The sequence below is a fragment of the Salarias fasciatus genome, chromosome 1, assembly GCF_902148845.1.
Source record: "Salarias fasciatus chromosome 1, fSalaFa1.1, whole genome shotgun sequence".
NCBI lineage: Eukaryota > Metazoa > Chordata > Actinopteri > Blenniiformes > Blenniidae > Salarias > Salarias fasciatus.
The window spans coordinates 2,040,018-2,052,434 of NC_043745.1; the positions used below are offsets into that span (position 1 = coordinate 2,040,018).

The 12,417-nt window shown below is 51.1% G+C and overlaps 1 protein-coding gene across 1 annotated transcript in view; it reads left to right on the forward strand.

The window, feature by feature from the left end:
• Positions 1-408: 408 nt before the first annotated feature.
• adamts18 (ADAM metallopeptidase with thrombospondin type 1 motif, 18) overlaps positions 409-12,417 on the forward strand; it is a 63,612-nt gene continuing 51,603 nt past the window's right edge. Inside the window, exons 1-3 of the mRNA XM_030097399.1 lie at positions 409-516; positions 667-715; positions 1,236-1,552. Of these exons, the coding sequence (XP_029953259.1) occupies positions 415-516; positions 667-715; positions 1,236-1,552 (468 nt within the window). The 5' untranslated portion in view covers positions 409-414. The remainder of the gene's footprint in view (positions 517-666; positions 716-1,235; positions 1,553-12,417) is intronic.

Here is a 12,417-nt window from a genome sequence, read left to right on the forward strand (position 1 = left end):
TTAGCATAAAGTTTGGGAGCAGGGAATTCCGAGCGGTCCGTGAAGGCAGCAGCGGCGCGCCGCTTCCAGGAGGAGAATCTCTTTCATGTGCGCGTGCTGAATGATGCTGCGCGCTGATTGGCTGCTGTGCCGCTGCTTCGCTCCATCCCGCTCCGTCCGCCGGGCTGCTCAGTCAGCTCCTCCCGGTGCTCCCGGTGCGGCGCCCTGCTCCTCCCGCAGCCCCGCACGGCCCCGCACGGCCCCGCACGGCCCGCAGCAGCAGCTCACCTGGACCAGAGTCTCACTTCATCTCCTGGATTCGCCGCCATCATCATCATCACAGAGGGAGGAAGATGCGCGCCCCCCGCGCCGCGCGCCGCAGCAGCCTGTCAGCGCTCCTGAGCAGGTGAGGGGGGGTGACCGCTTCCTGGCGCCATGGACGGACTGCTGCTCCTCATGTGGACTCTGCCCGTCCCGCTGGCAGGATGCTCCTCCGTGCAGCTGCTCTCCACCCTCCTGTCCTGGAACATCATCCAGGCATGTTGCTCTCACTACTGCCTCATTTACCTGGGGACGTGCAGGTGTAGCTTAGAAAGAAAAGTGATTCTAAATTCACGTGCAGCTCTTGTGGTCTCTCCAACCTGTCCTACCTGTCCCTTTATGAGATTCTGTGTTTGTGTTTTGCAGACTCTGCACATTTACTGCTCGCACGCCTCCTCCACCGGACTGAATCACGGTGAGTCTCGTCTCCTGACCTCCAGCTGGCTGCGCTCCATGTTTATGGAGAAAATGGGAATAGAGTGAGTGGCGGGGGGTTCAGTGAGCGGCTGCCAGAGCGACGATCCGAGATGCCACATGCAGTTAAAGTCTGGCAGAGTGGGGTGTTTACTGTTTGCATGCTAACTGAAAGTTTGGGATGCTTGCCATGTGCTGCCAGTGCTGCAGCAGCGCTGAGAGCCGGGGCAGCCGGAGCGCCGCTCATTCAGGGATTCCCTCCTGGCCGCTTTGTCCCGCTGACGCTGATTCACAGGCTGAGATTTACTGAGGGAAAGCGGGCGGTGAAAAGAGTCAGATGAACCTCCAGAGTCAGACGCCTCTGATTTAACTCATGACAGATCCTGTCAGACAATGAACGCCTGTGTTCCCGAGAGCCGCACGCAAATCACTGACATGCCGCCAGTGGCTGTGAAAAGGAGGCGAAGCATCCGGGGGACGCCACAGAATCCCCGCCTCACGGTCGTCCCCGCTCTCCTCAGACTACGTGTTCGTGACCCCGGTGGAGGTGGACTCTGACGGAGCCTTGCTGAGCCACGGCGAGCCGCGGAGGAGCCCCCGCGGCAGGAGGGCCCTGTCCGCCGCGCTGCACTACCGCCTGTCCGCCTTCGGCCAGGACCTGCAGCTGGACCTGCGCCCGTCCCCGGTGGTGGGGCCGGGCTTCACCGTGCAGACCGTGGGGGCGGAGGGGATCTCCACCCTGCCGGGGGCCCAGGCCGGCTTCCTCCACTGTCTCTATCAGGGATCTGTCCGCAACCGCTCGGCCTCCTCGGCGGCGATTTCCACGTGTTCTGGTCTGGTGAGTCTCCCTCTCTTCTCTCTGTCAGAGCTTCACGGCGTTCAGCTGGTTTCGGTGCGTTTTTAGTGTCTGTTTCCTCATCGGAGCTCAGAGACGCTGGAAACCCTCCGACTCTGTGGACTGTTCACCGTCTGCATGTTTCAGTACAAAAACAACCAGCAGCACCAACTAGTGGCCTAAAATGCTCTCCACCGTGCAGGCCGACATCGTTTTGAAAATGCTGTCATGTAAACACAAAACTGTTCTGAGACACAAAAATGTGTTTTCATTCGAAATGTTCTTCAAAGGAGTCCTCCGTTCACTACGTCAGTGTTTTGTCTGAGCCGCCGGCAGGCTGGACACACTGGCACATGGTCCATCAGCTCTGGAGAAGACGGTCTCTCAGACCAGCTGAGACGACCTCTGAACCCTGTAGGACTTCTTCCTCCACTTCTGAAACGCCCCGTAAACCCTCCGCGGGACCCTGGTGTCGCTGTGTCTGCATCGTTCAGCTGCTGGTGGCGTTGTGGACGAGCGGCGCCGTGACCTCCACACCCTGGAGTGTGAGCATCGCTTTCAGCTGCTTTGTCTCTGAACAGCGGGGGAGTGGAACCAGGAGGAGGAGAGGACGGAGCTCTCACTCTGCTCGGGACATGGGGAAGGCCGTCTTTCACTCGTCCTCATGCCGTTGCCCTGGTTTACATCACTGAGTGGAGATGGGCTCACCGCTCCGCCCCTCCTCCACCCTCTCACCCACTCATGCATTCAGAAGTGTCCTGCCTGCAGAAGCCTGGCTGTAGCTCTTCTGGCTCCAGGACCAGCTCTGGCTCCTGCCAGCTGACTCCCGGGTCCAAACTCTTGATTTTCCTGACAGATACCTTCAGGAATAGGTAATGGCTTCCAGCTCCTCCACTGATGGTGTGTGAGGTGTGTGAGGCGTCCACACACTCCCTGACGGGTCCCGCACCCAGCCCTGTCCAGACAGACGCATGACCCCGGCTCGTCTGTCAGGACCCGGTCCGTCCGGCCCTGCTCTTTTGTCCTCTGTTTGCCCTGCCTCTGCGTCTCCTCTTGTTCACAGCAATTAAAGCCAGGGTGAAGCCTGAGCCGCCTGGCCGGCACTGCTAATCTTCACATTGTCCCCTTCATTAGGCGAGCTCCCGCTACAATAAAGCACCGCTGACCCGTCCTCTTAAGAGCGCTGCGAGGACACAATGTGATTGGGTCCTGATTGCGTTTCAGTGGGCTCGCCCCGGATCCTTTGATCTATTTTTTGCTCCTCTTGAGTTTTTTCTTCCTCTCTGGCCATCGATGTTTTCATCTCCACACTTGGACGGTTTTCAAGCAGTATCTTTTTTTACAAAACTGAACTGTGAATGCATAAAATGAAAAACTGCATTGAGAGGACAGTTTGGGTCTGTCTGTCTGTCTGTCCATGCTCTCTCTGTCTCTCTCTCTGTCCCTGTCTCTCTGTCTCTGTCTCTCTCTCTCTCTCTGTCCCTGTCTCTCTCTGTCTCTGTCCCTGTCACTCTCTCTGTCTCTCTCTCTGTCCCTGTCACTCTCTCTGTCTCTCTCTCTGTCCCTGTCTCTCTGTCTCTGTCTCTCTCTCTCTCTCTGTCCCTGTCTCTCTCTGTCTCTGTCCCTGTCACTCTCTCTGTCTCTCTCTCTGTCCCTGTCACTCTCTCTCTCTCTCTGTCCCTGTCTCTCTCTATGTCCCTGTCTCTCTGTCCCTGTCTCTCTCTCTGTCTCTCTGTCTCTCTCTCTCTGTCCCTGTCTCTCTGTCCCTGTCTGTCCCGCTGCCAGGCTTCCAGGACATTAGATGTATTTAACCCTGCTCTTCATGTAGTCCTTGGCCCAGAATGTTTGGATTAAGTACAGAGAAGACAGAGACGCTGGAGTGTGTCGGATGCTGGAGTCAGAGATTAAGGTGGGATTAAAGACGAGTCTCGGGAGGAAGAAGTCAGGAAGAAGAGAAGGAGGCAGTGAAGGACAGAGCGGAGAGGTTGATGTGTGGTCGGGTGGGGAGCTCAGCGCTGTGGATTTATTGTCCCGGCTGAAAGTCCCAGAGAGGCTGGACGCTCTTTACAGACAGCCAGAGAGATGGACTCTGCTCTGCTGAAAGGGAGGAGGACATGGGAAGAATGAAGCCTCCACACATTGTCTCCTTTCAGCAGACAAACTGTCTCCTGAAGGGAAGAGTGTCTGAGTTGGACTTTCTGAAGAACCCGACGCTGCGCTGAAGAGCGAGGCGGCAGCAGCAGCCGGGCAGAAGCCCCGCTTTCTCCCCAACAGATGGAAGTGGGATGAAGGAGCTGGTCTTAAGTGACGGATTGATGGCTGTAAAAGTGGGATTTGTGACTGTAAATCCTCATTGGTTGAACATTCGCCGGGTTTTAATTACTCCCAGAAAGCGCCGCGCTCCGCTCTGCAGTGAGATGAAAGCATGTCGGGTGAGATGTCACGTTGTCTGATCGCTAAGAGGAGTGGATGAGCCGGAGGGGCGCGGCGGCTCGTCGCCCTTTCTTCTCCGGAGGGTTTCTCATCGGAGGTCGCCGGGCTGGTTGACCCCAATCCTCTCTGCCGGGGCGGGTGGGGGAGGGCGGCCGGGCGGCCGGGCGGCAACCCACACTCCCAACTTCTCTCTTTGGTGAAGCGTGGAGTGCAAGTTCAGAGCTGCTCGCCACTTGTGTGAATGCAGGGTGCTCTCTGTGTGTGTGTGGGGGGGGGTGGGGGGGGGGGGGGGGGTGGGGGGGGGGGGGCAGCACTGTCTCAGGCCTCTACTGGACCCTCGTGAGAAAAAAAATACCCAGGTTATATATGTTTTGGTGAGAAATTCATTCTCACCAGCAACAGATCACTCGGGTTTTTGCATGTCTCTGCATATTTCCTCCCTTAATAGTGAATGAAAAGATAATTATTAAACAAGTGCTTCACAAACGAAGCACACAGGTCCATCTCATTCACCATACGGTGCTTCAGGGAAGCTTGTGCCAGAATGAGCCTTGAAGAAACACTCCTGAAACATTTGTGCTACTGCTGCTCCATCATCCAGGGCCCGGCCGCCTTTCCTGAAACGTGGCGGCAGACCGTCACCTTTCCCAGACCTCACCATCGCAGGTCACTGGCAGCTTAGATGCTATGGAAGCTGTCCTCAGCTGGCTTTCAGATCAACACAGTCTTAAAGTATTATTTCTGAGTGTTTAATTTCTGTTGATTCAACCAGAAGGATGAATTTACATGACGTTTCAGGTTTGCATAACATACGTGCTGTTGGATGTGTCTGTACACATGGTGGGGTGTTTCCTCCGTTTCCATGGAGACAGTTGTAGTGATTCCAAATTGTTGTGTTTTCAGTGACCCTGGGGACTGTTGTCATGTCAATGGACTCCCAAAACACAACGGAAACTTAGCATTTTCACTTGGAGATGTTCCTGTTTAAAAATGCTGCAAAGCTGTGAGAAGGCCTAAACATTCATATTAACTCAAAAACCACATTCAACTAATAGGAAATTTCCTGTAGTTTACTGCTTTTATATTATCTTTGAAACCATCATTACTGTAGCTGATTTAGCGTTCACTGTTATTGTTACTCCGAAGATTTTGGACCCAAGCCCTATCACGATCATTTACACAGTGAGATAAGCTCATAAATACCTTTGTTGTGTCCGTTCGTCCAGCCGCTGGCTCCCAGCTGTTAGCATCGTAGTTAGCTTAGCTCAGCTGCGGGAGGTGAAGAGGAAACAGAGCTGGACTGACGAAAGTGGACAAAATCCTCCTTCCAGTGGTCCAGGGGACGGCGTATTAGCACGTGAAGTAAATCCGAATGGTTATAAGACATTTTAAAAGACGTATCTTTTCAATCCATTAACGTTTTGATACACACAGACCTGCGCATGGCAGTGCATATACCGGAGCACAGCAGTAGCAGCCATAGACTCAGCCGCTGTGCTGCGGTATATCCTTCAGGGAGCACTGCGCATGAGCAGGTCTGTGTGGATCAAAACGTTATTTTAACGGATTGAAAAGAAAATACGTCTTTTAAAATGTTTTATAACCATTCTGATTTACTTCACGTGCTAATACGCCGTCCCCTGGACCACTGGAAGGAGGATTTTGTCCACTTTCGTCAGTCTGGCTCTGTCTCCTCTTCACCTCCCGCAGCTGAGCTAAGCTAACTACGATGCTAACAGCTGGGAACCAGCGGCTGGAGGAACAGACACAACAAAGGTATTTATGAGCTTATCTCACTCTGTAAATGATCTGGATAGGGCGTGGGTCCAAAATCTTTGGAGTATTCCTTTAAAGTTGCATTAAGGAGTTTGCACGTTTAATGCGAAACAGCGCCCCCTGAAGGCTTTGGGTGTAACTGCAGCTTAATGAAAAGCTCGAGTCTGTGGCTTGCGTCCACGGAAGAGGGGAACTCCCTCCTCGCTCTTTTAGCAGCGCTTGAGTAAAATTTAAGGTTCTTCTGCCTGGTGGGTCTGTGCTGGAGCTGTGGCAGTGCTGGAAGCCAGTCTGTTCTTACTTTCTCGAAGATCCATCCTCTATACTGCTCAGTTGTTGCTCACTAAGCATCTGGCGGAGTAATGGCGGACAAAACGAAACTTAAGGATATCAGGTCAGTGGGAGGCGCATTACGTCATTCCTCTCAAATTCTCCCCCCAAAAAAGCTGGTGCCGGACCGGCACTGCAACTTTCAACTGACAATTTAGCGCTGTTAGACGTACGAGCAATGAATATGTCAGGGCACATTGTACACACCATTGAACGTTTCTAACATATTTATGGTGGAAAATAAGTATTATTAAAGTTGAAAAACTCCTTAATGCACCTTTAATGCAACAACAACAAAAAAACTATATAAAACGTTAACATTTCAGATCCATTCCAGTGTTTCTGAACAAGACTCAAACTGTTCCTGGGAGTCACTGGTCGGACTGGTTCTGCTTCCTGTCCATGTTTTGTTGGACCTCAGATAATCATGGCGTTGTAGGAATCCATCCCATAGTGTCCTCGTCGGTCCTGCTGTGGATCAGTGGACAGTTCCCTCTGCTGCTCGGCTCTCATTTTTGGATCCTCCAGTAACTCAGTGAACATTTTCAGGCTCACATGTTTGTGTGCAGGGAGGCTTTCTTTTCATCACGACTGGTCTTCAGAAGAGGCTCCTTGATGTTGGGAGTTGGTGTTAAGCCCCTCCCCCACCCCCACCCCCCCACCCCCCTTCACAGACACCACGGTTTACAGCTTCAGTGTGAGAGAACAGCCACACAGGAGAAAGTGTCGTCCTCTCCGCTCCCTTTCATCCTTTCAGGCAGCTCAGATCAAACTCGCCGTCTGACGGCGTCGTTGACACGGTGCCGCTCGTTCCGGCACCTCCTGTCGGCTGACCTTTGACCTCTCTCTGTTCCCTCCAGACGTGACAGAGAAGTTCACTTCTTTCCCGGGCCTGTTTGTTAATCTCTGTGGATGCTGATGTTCAGTCGCTACCCGTCAGGAAACTGTCTCACATAATCATAAGCTTTGGACCGTCTGATGCTCTCGGGATGTTTTTCTCATTTCAACGTCATTTTGAGAGATAAAATTCAGTTACAGCTTCAAGCCAGTGCTTCAAGTTTCAAAACATTTTAAAGTGTGCACAAACTACTACTGCAACATAAAGCAGTTTCAACGCGTGCAGTTAATCTCTTTCTGGCTCTGGTGGACCATTTGCCGTTATGTAGATGTTGTAATCTGATTACACTTGGTGACATGGTGAATCATCCACAGAGCTGGGAACGTACAGGATGGTGCATTTGTAAAGTGACACTTGAAGCGCGGATCTCCAGCTGGCTCCTGGACCATTTGTAAATGTCGGTTTTCCATTCAGGCCGGCGGATTGGAGCGTTTCCACGCAGCAGTATGTTTCTCTGGCTCGCTCCACAACTCCCGGTGCTGCAGGAGGAGAGCGGCCCGGAGCTTTTCCCTGGTGGTCTGCAGCCTGACAGTGATGTAGTGCCCACTGTTAGATGCCAGCAGGAAGCGGGGGTCAGACTCTCAGCTGTAAGTGAGGGATGGGGTGTGTGAAAGGCGGAGAAAAAACAGAAAGTGTCTGTCCTTTCCAGTCTGTGCAAGGTCTTTCTCACACAAGAGTAATGGCTGGTGCTGAAGTGCTCAAGTGGCTGCTGAAGCTTCAACAAACAGAGCCCATACATCAGATCTGGCCGACTGCTGTCACCACACGGAATGGCGTCGCTGTGAAGAGGCCGTGGCTCACAGTCACCCGGCTCACCTGAGAGCGGAGTGCCACGCTGCAGCTGTCCTTTGGGGTAATCACACCGCCGGTGTTCATGTGAGGTGGCCATGCTTGTTTGGGGAGTTGATGGAACCTCATGAAAGGCGTGATGGAGGTTCCTTGAGTGAATAAAAAATCCAGCTGTCTCCTCCAGAGAGGAGAGGCTTTTGTGACTTTCTGTTTGTAGAACTCCTTTATGACAATGTTGTCAAATGAAAAGGCAAAACTTTCAGTGTTGTTGGTGTCTGTTTACATGACAACAGCACTCAGAGCCAGTGAAAACACAACTTGAAAACACTCCACTACTTTTATTAGGGGTGTGAATCTTTGACCCAGAAAACGGTTTGATTTGATCTCAATTCACAGGCTGTGATTCGATTCAAGGGCGATTCATAAAAATATTCAGCAATTCGATTCGATCCGATCTGATTTGATACAAACTGACAATTTACTGTAACTGTCAGGCACTCTGTAACTAAGAGAGAAAAACAGAAATTAAACTTCAAAACAGCTTTTGTTTATTTTTTGCATTCAGAGTAAACCAAAACAGACTTCAACAACTACAGTAATTTCAACTTCAAACTCTGCCTGTACTTAAAATACAATACCAATAAAAAAAGATAAAAAAAAAAAAATAATTGCAAAATAAAATAAATAAATATAATTTATAATTTAAATAAATAAAAATAATATATAAATATAAATAAATAAAATAATGATAAATATAAATAAATAAAAAGTGGCCCACAAACAATAATGTCTGGCCCACCAGATGATTTTAAGAATCTGAGTCAGCTGCTTCACAGAGGCAGTAACGCCATCGATTAACCTGTCAGGACCAGCTCCTCCTGAACGCCTTCATTACCTGTGAAACACCTGAAACCCTCTGATTCAGTGAACAACCTGCGGCGCCGTGCAGCACCGTGCTGCGTTCAGGGACACTTCGTAAAAGCGTCCTGCTGCGAGACTCACAGTCAGATAGCTTAGCTGTTAGCCACCGACGAACTAGCTGACTTTGATCGAGTCCTTCGTGCTCCAACATCAGTCGACGGGACGCGATCTCAACTTCTGAGACGGTGGAAAAAAATGATTAAACTGAGCGTCTGGGACAGAACGGGAAAGGTGTTGTTGGGTGGGTAGGTGGACGATCAGAGTGTTGTGTTGTTTTGTTCGATTTGTTTTAAATGTTGTGTTTGCTGCTGACAACCCTGAACAGGTCACTCTTGAAAATGAGACCTTGGATGTCAGAAGGTTTACCTGTATGAATAAAGGTTAAATAAAATAAAAAAATAAAATGTTTTCCTGTGTCATGAGTCGCAGTCCATAAGATCCTGGTCCTGGTCCTGGTCCTGGTCCTGGTCCTGGTCCCGGTCCATCTTCTCCTGGACTGGGGAGTTTTAGGGTTGTAACTTCATGGTGCTGTGCGGGGTGCGGGGTGGCAGACCCTGGTGCAGACCACACAGTGTTTTGAGCGGTTCACCAGCGTGAGAAGCCGATTAGGTAATTGGCAGACTGGGCTGTGCCGAGATTGTGGCCGTTCGGGGGGGAGCAACAACAACAACACGTTGGCTCAGTGACAATTTTATACCAAGACACTGCGGGGAAGGTGCACTGAAAGCTCGCCAGGTCCGAGCTGGTCTATTCTGGGCCCAGGTCTAGTGGTCTAGCGGTGATGCGGTGATGCGGTAATGTGGCTGATGGGTGCGCCATGTGCACGGGACAGGAGAGACCATGACATCTGTTTACTACAGCAGGAGCACGAGCAACATTCCTGCTTTCCTGGCAAATGAACTCCCAGAATGCAATGAAAGTTTCTGGTGTTCACCTGAAAACGTTGTGGTGCAGACGGGGCCTCATTCTCAAGTTTCCCACCAATCATATGCATGCAAACGTTTAGCTGCTCTGGTGCTGAGAGTAGAATCGGCATCGGTGCGACGGGGGGCATGAGGGAGGCGTCCTGTGGTCCCTGCTGTGTCTCCCTGATAACGAGACAGACAGACCCCGGGCGACGGACTGACTCTGGACTCCTCCAGCACCGGGGGCTTCCCTCCTGTTGAGCGCCGGCTCAGGCCGTCACTAAAGGTTGTCTGGGACGCCCGGTGAGGCAGCGGGACCTGAGGCTGTGGACGTGCTGATCCGGCGATCCGGCCTGCGGCGTCCGGCTGCGGCTGACCGGCGCTCTGATTCTTCTGCGGAGGCTTCTGAAGTTGAAGAAGGAGAAATTCTGCTAAGTTGGCTCCCTGTCATTGCTGCTTGGCTTTTGTCTCCTCTGATCCAAAATTAACATCTCCTCTTTACCCATTTCTTACCCCGTTTTACTCACATAATTTATATGAGCAAACTGTAATTACTCAAATGGTGATTTAGCTGGATATGGTCGATGCTCCAGGGCTTTCCTTTTGCTGTTGTGCGATCCATCTGCCCCCCCACCGCTGCTTCTCACCACACACTGCGCCCACGTGATTATCCACCGAGTGCAGATGTGCTTTAGAGCTCGGTAATCACCAGCTTGGGGCTTCTCGCCGCTCAGCCCCAGTCTTTAACAGCATGTAAGCACTTACTCATTTGCCTTATAATACCATGGTAGGAAACCTTAAAAGAGGCTGAGTTTACACAGAGAGCAGCTAAAGATGCCATCTCCCCTCACATAAACCGGCGGCGCTGCCAACGACACAGCTGCGTCCTCGGCTTTCAGCCTTTCTATCCAAGCTAATGGAGGAATTCTGATCCGATCCAAGCTTTGAAGCCGTCACTGATCAGAAGAGAGCCGCTCCATCCGGTAATCTGATGGAGACGTCATGAGTCACAGAAACTTGCGAGTCTACAGGGAAACATGGGAGGAAAGTAAAGAGGTGTTTAGCAGAGAGAGTTCATCCCTTTAATCTGGCCAAGTGTCAGTGCAGAGATAACTAGAGGTCTGCTGTATCAGCTCCACAGCTGGCCTTCCTCCGCAGAGCCCCGGGAAGCCGAGCACAGCTCAGCCATTCATCACCACAGAGAGGGACGAGCTCACCGGTCCTGTGGTTTCACCACAAAACACCGGTTCAGGCCGTCATGCACCGAGGCAGACGAATACTCTGCAGCCCATCTGAAGGCTACAGTTACTACAAACCCTGAGCTTCAACCACAGAATCACAGTATTTTGAAAAATTAGACTACCGAACATTTTGAAAATTGTAATATTTAAGAGAATGCAGTGAAGCAGCTGACAGAACGCTGTCTGACCTTGTGATTGAATGCCTTGGTGTTATATTTTAGATTGTCTTGTGGTCTGTGTTCTCTTTATGTTATGTCCCTTTGTGGGACCAGGACCAGGAGAATCTGGGGCAGAACCAGGACCAGGACCAGGAGAATCTGGAGTGGGAGTCATGAGGAAAACATTGTTCTGATTGGCTGTCCACGGAGCATGAGCAGAACCAGTGTTCACTGTGGCTGTGGTCGGACGTGCAGCAGCAGAGTTTCTGTCGTCTTCCAGGAGACGGAGTCGGAGCGTTTTAAAAACGTGTGTTTCAGTGAAGTGTAGCTGTGTAAATGGATCCCCAAAACCCTTCAGAATGTTTCTGTTTCACTTGAAAACACTGTAAACATGATGCAATGGGGCCTGAATGAGCTGCAGTGTTCTGCGTGGCGGTCTGTTCTCAGCCAGCTTCGGTCACCTCGCTGTTTGGATGTTTCCTGAGCACTGAGAGAAGACGAAACCCAACAGGAGGAGTGGGCGGGGTGAAAAACAGCACACAGGATGTGGAAGGAGCCTCAGACTGAACTATGTGGAGTGCTGCTTTCAGCCTGAACCACACCGAACATTCAGCCAAGCAGGAATCTGTGGGTCCAGGTCAAGGAGGACGGCACTCATGAAAGAGAAGTGAGACGCTGGAAACCTGTCTGGGAGAATGTCCTCTGGAAACGAGCCCAGCGAGGAAAAGCATGGTGGAGGCACCATCATGCTGTGGGGCTGCTGTGCTGTTTCTGGCGCTGAGGGTGTTGAAAGTATGAAGGATAATCGAGACGCTGCAGATATATGTAGTTTTTGGATGATGATTTGGCTCGTTTTGACGATAATTCCCCACATACCCTGAAAATTGGTCAATTGGACCATTTAATGGACAGATGACGCCACAGCGTGCCTGTAAAGAGCATAAAGCTATAAAGCACTTAGAGAAGAAGTGTCCTTTGTCCAACTGTGACCTTTGACCTGTTTTAATGAGCTTGCTGCACTCAGTAGGACATCTGGCTTTCTGTGTATTTCCTACGTGACTGTGTGTGAAGCCAGACTGTTGTGGGTTCAAGTCTTGTGTGGAGTTAGCATGTTCTTCCTCAGCGTGCCTGGGTTTTTTTTCCCCAGGCTTCTTCCCACACATGGATGTGGTTAATTAGTGACACTAAATAAGTGTGAATGTGTGACCCTGACTGTTAGCGTGTGGTAATGACGGCTGTGTGCATGAAGCTGTGATGGCGTGTGACCGTGGTTGGAGACGGAGCTCCTGGGCTTCAGAGCAGGACGACGAGCTGAAGCACTCAGGGAAAGATGTTCTGCTTCATAACGTTGCTTCTCTCATATTTGCATGACACTGCTGTGAATAATCGATTGCATCGTGATCTGCATTAAATATTTGGG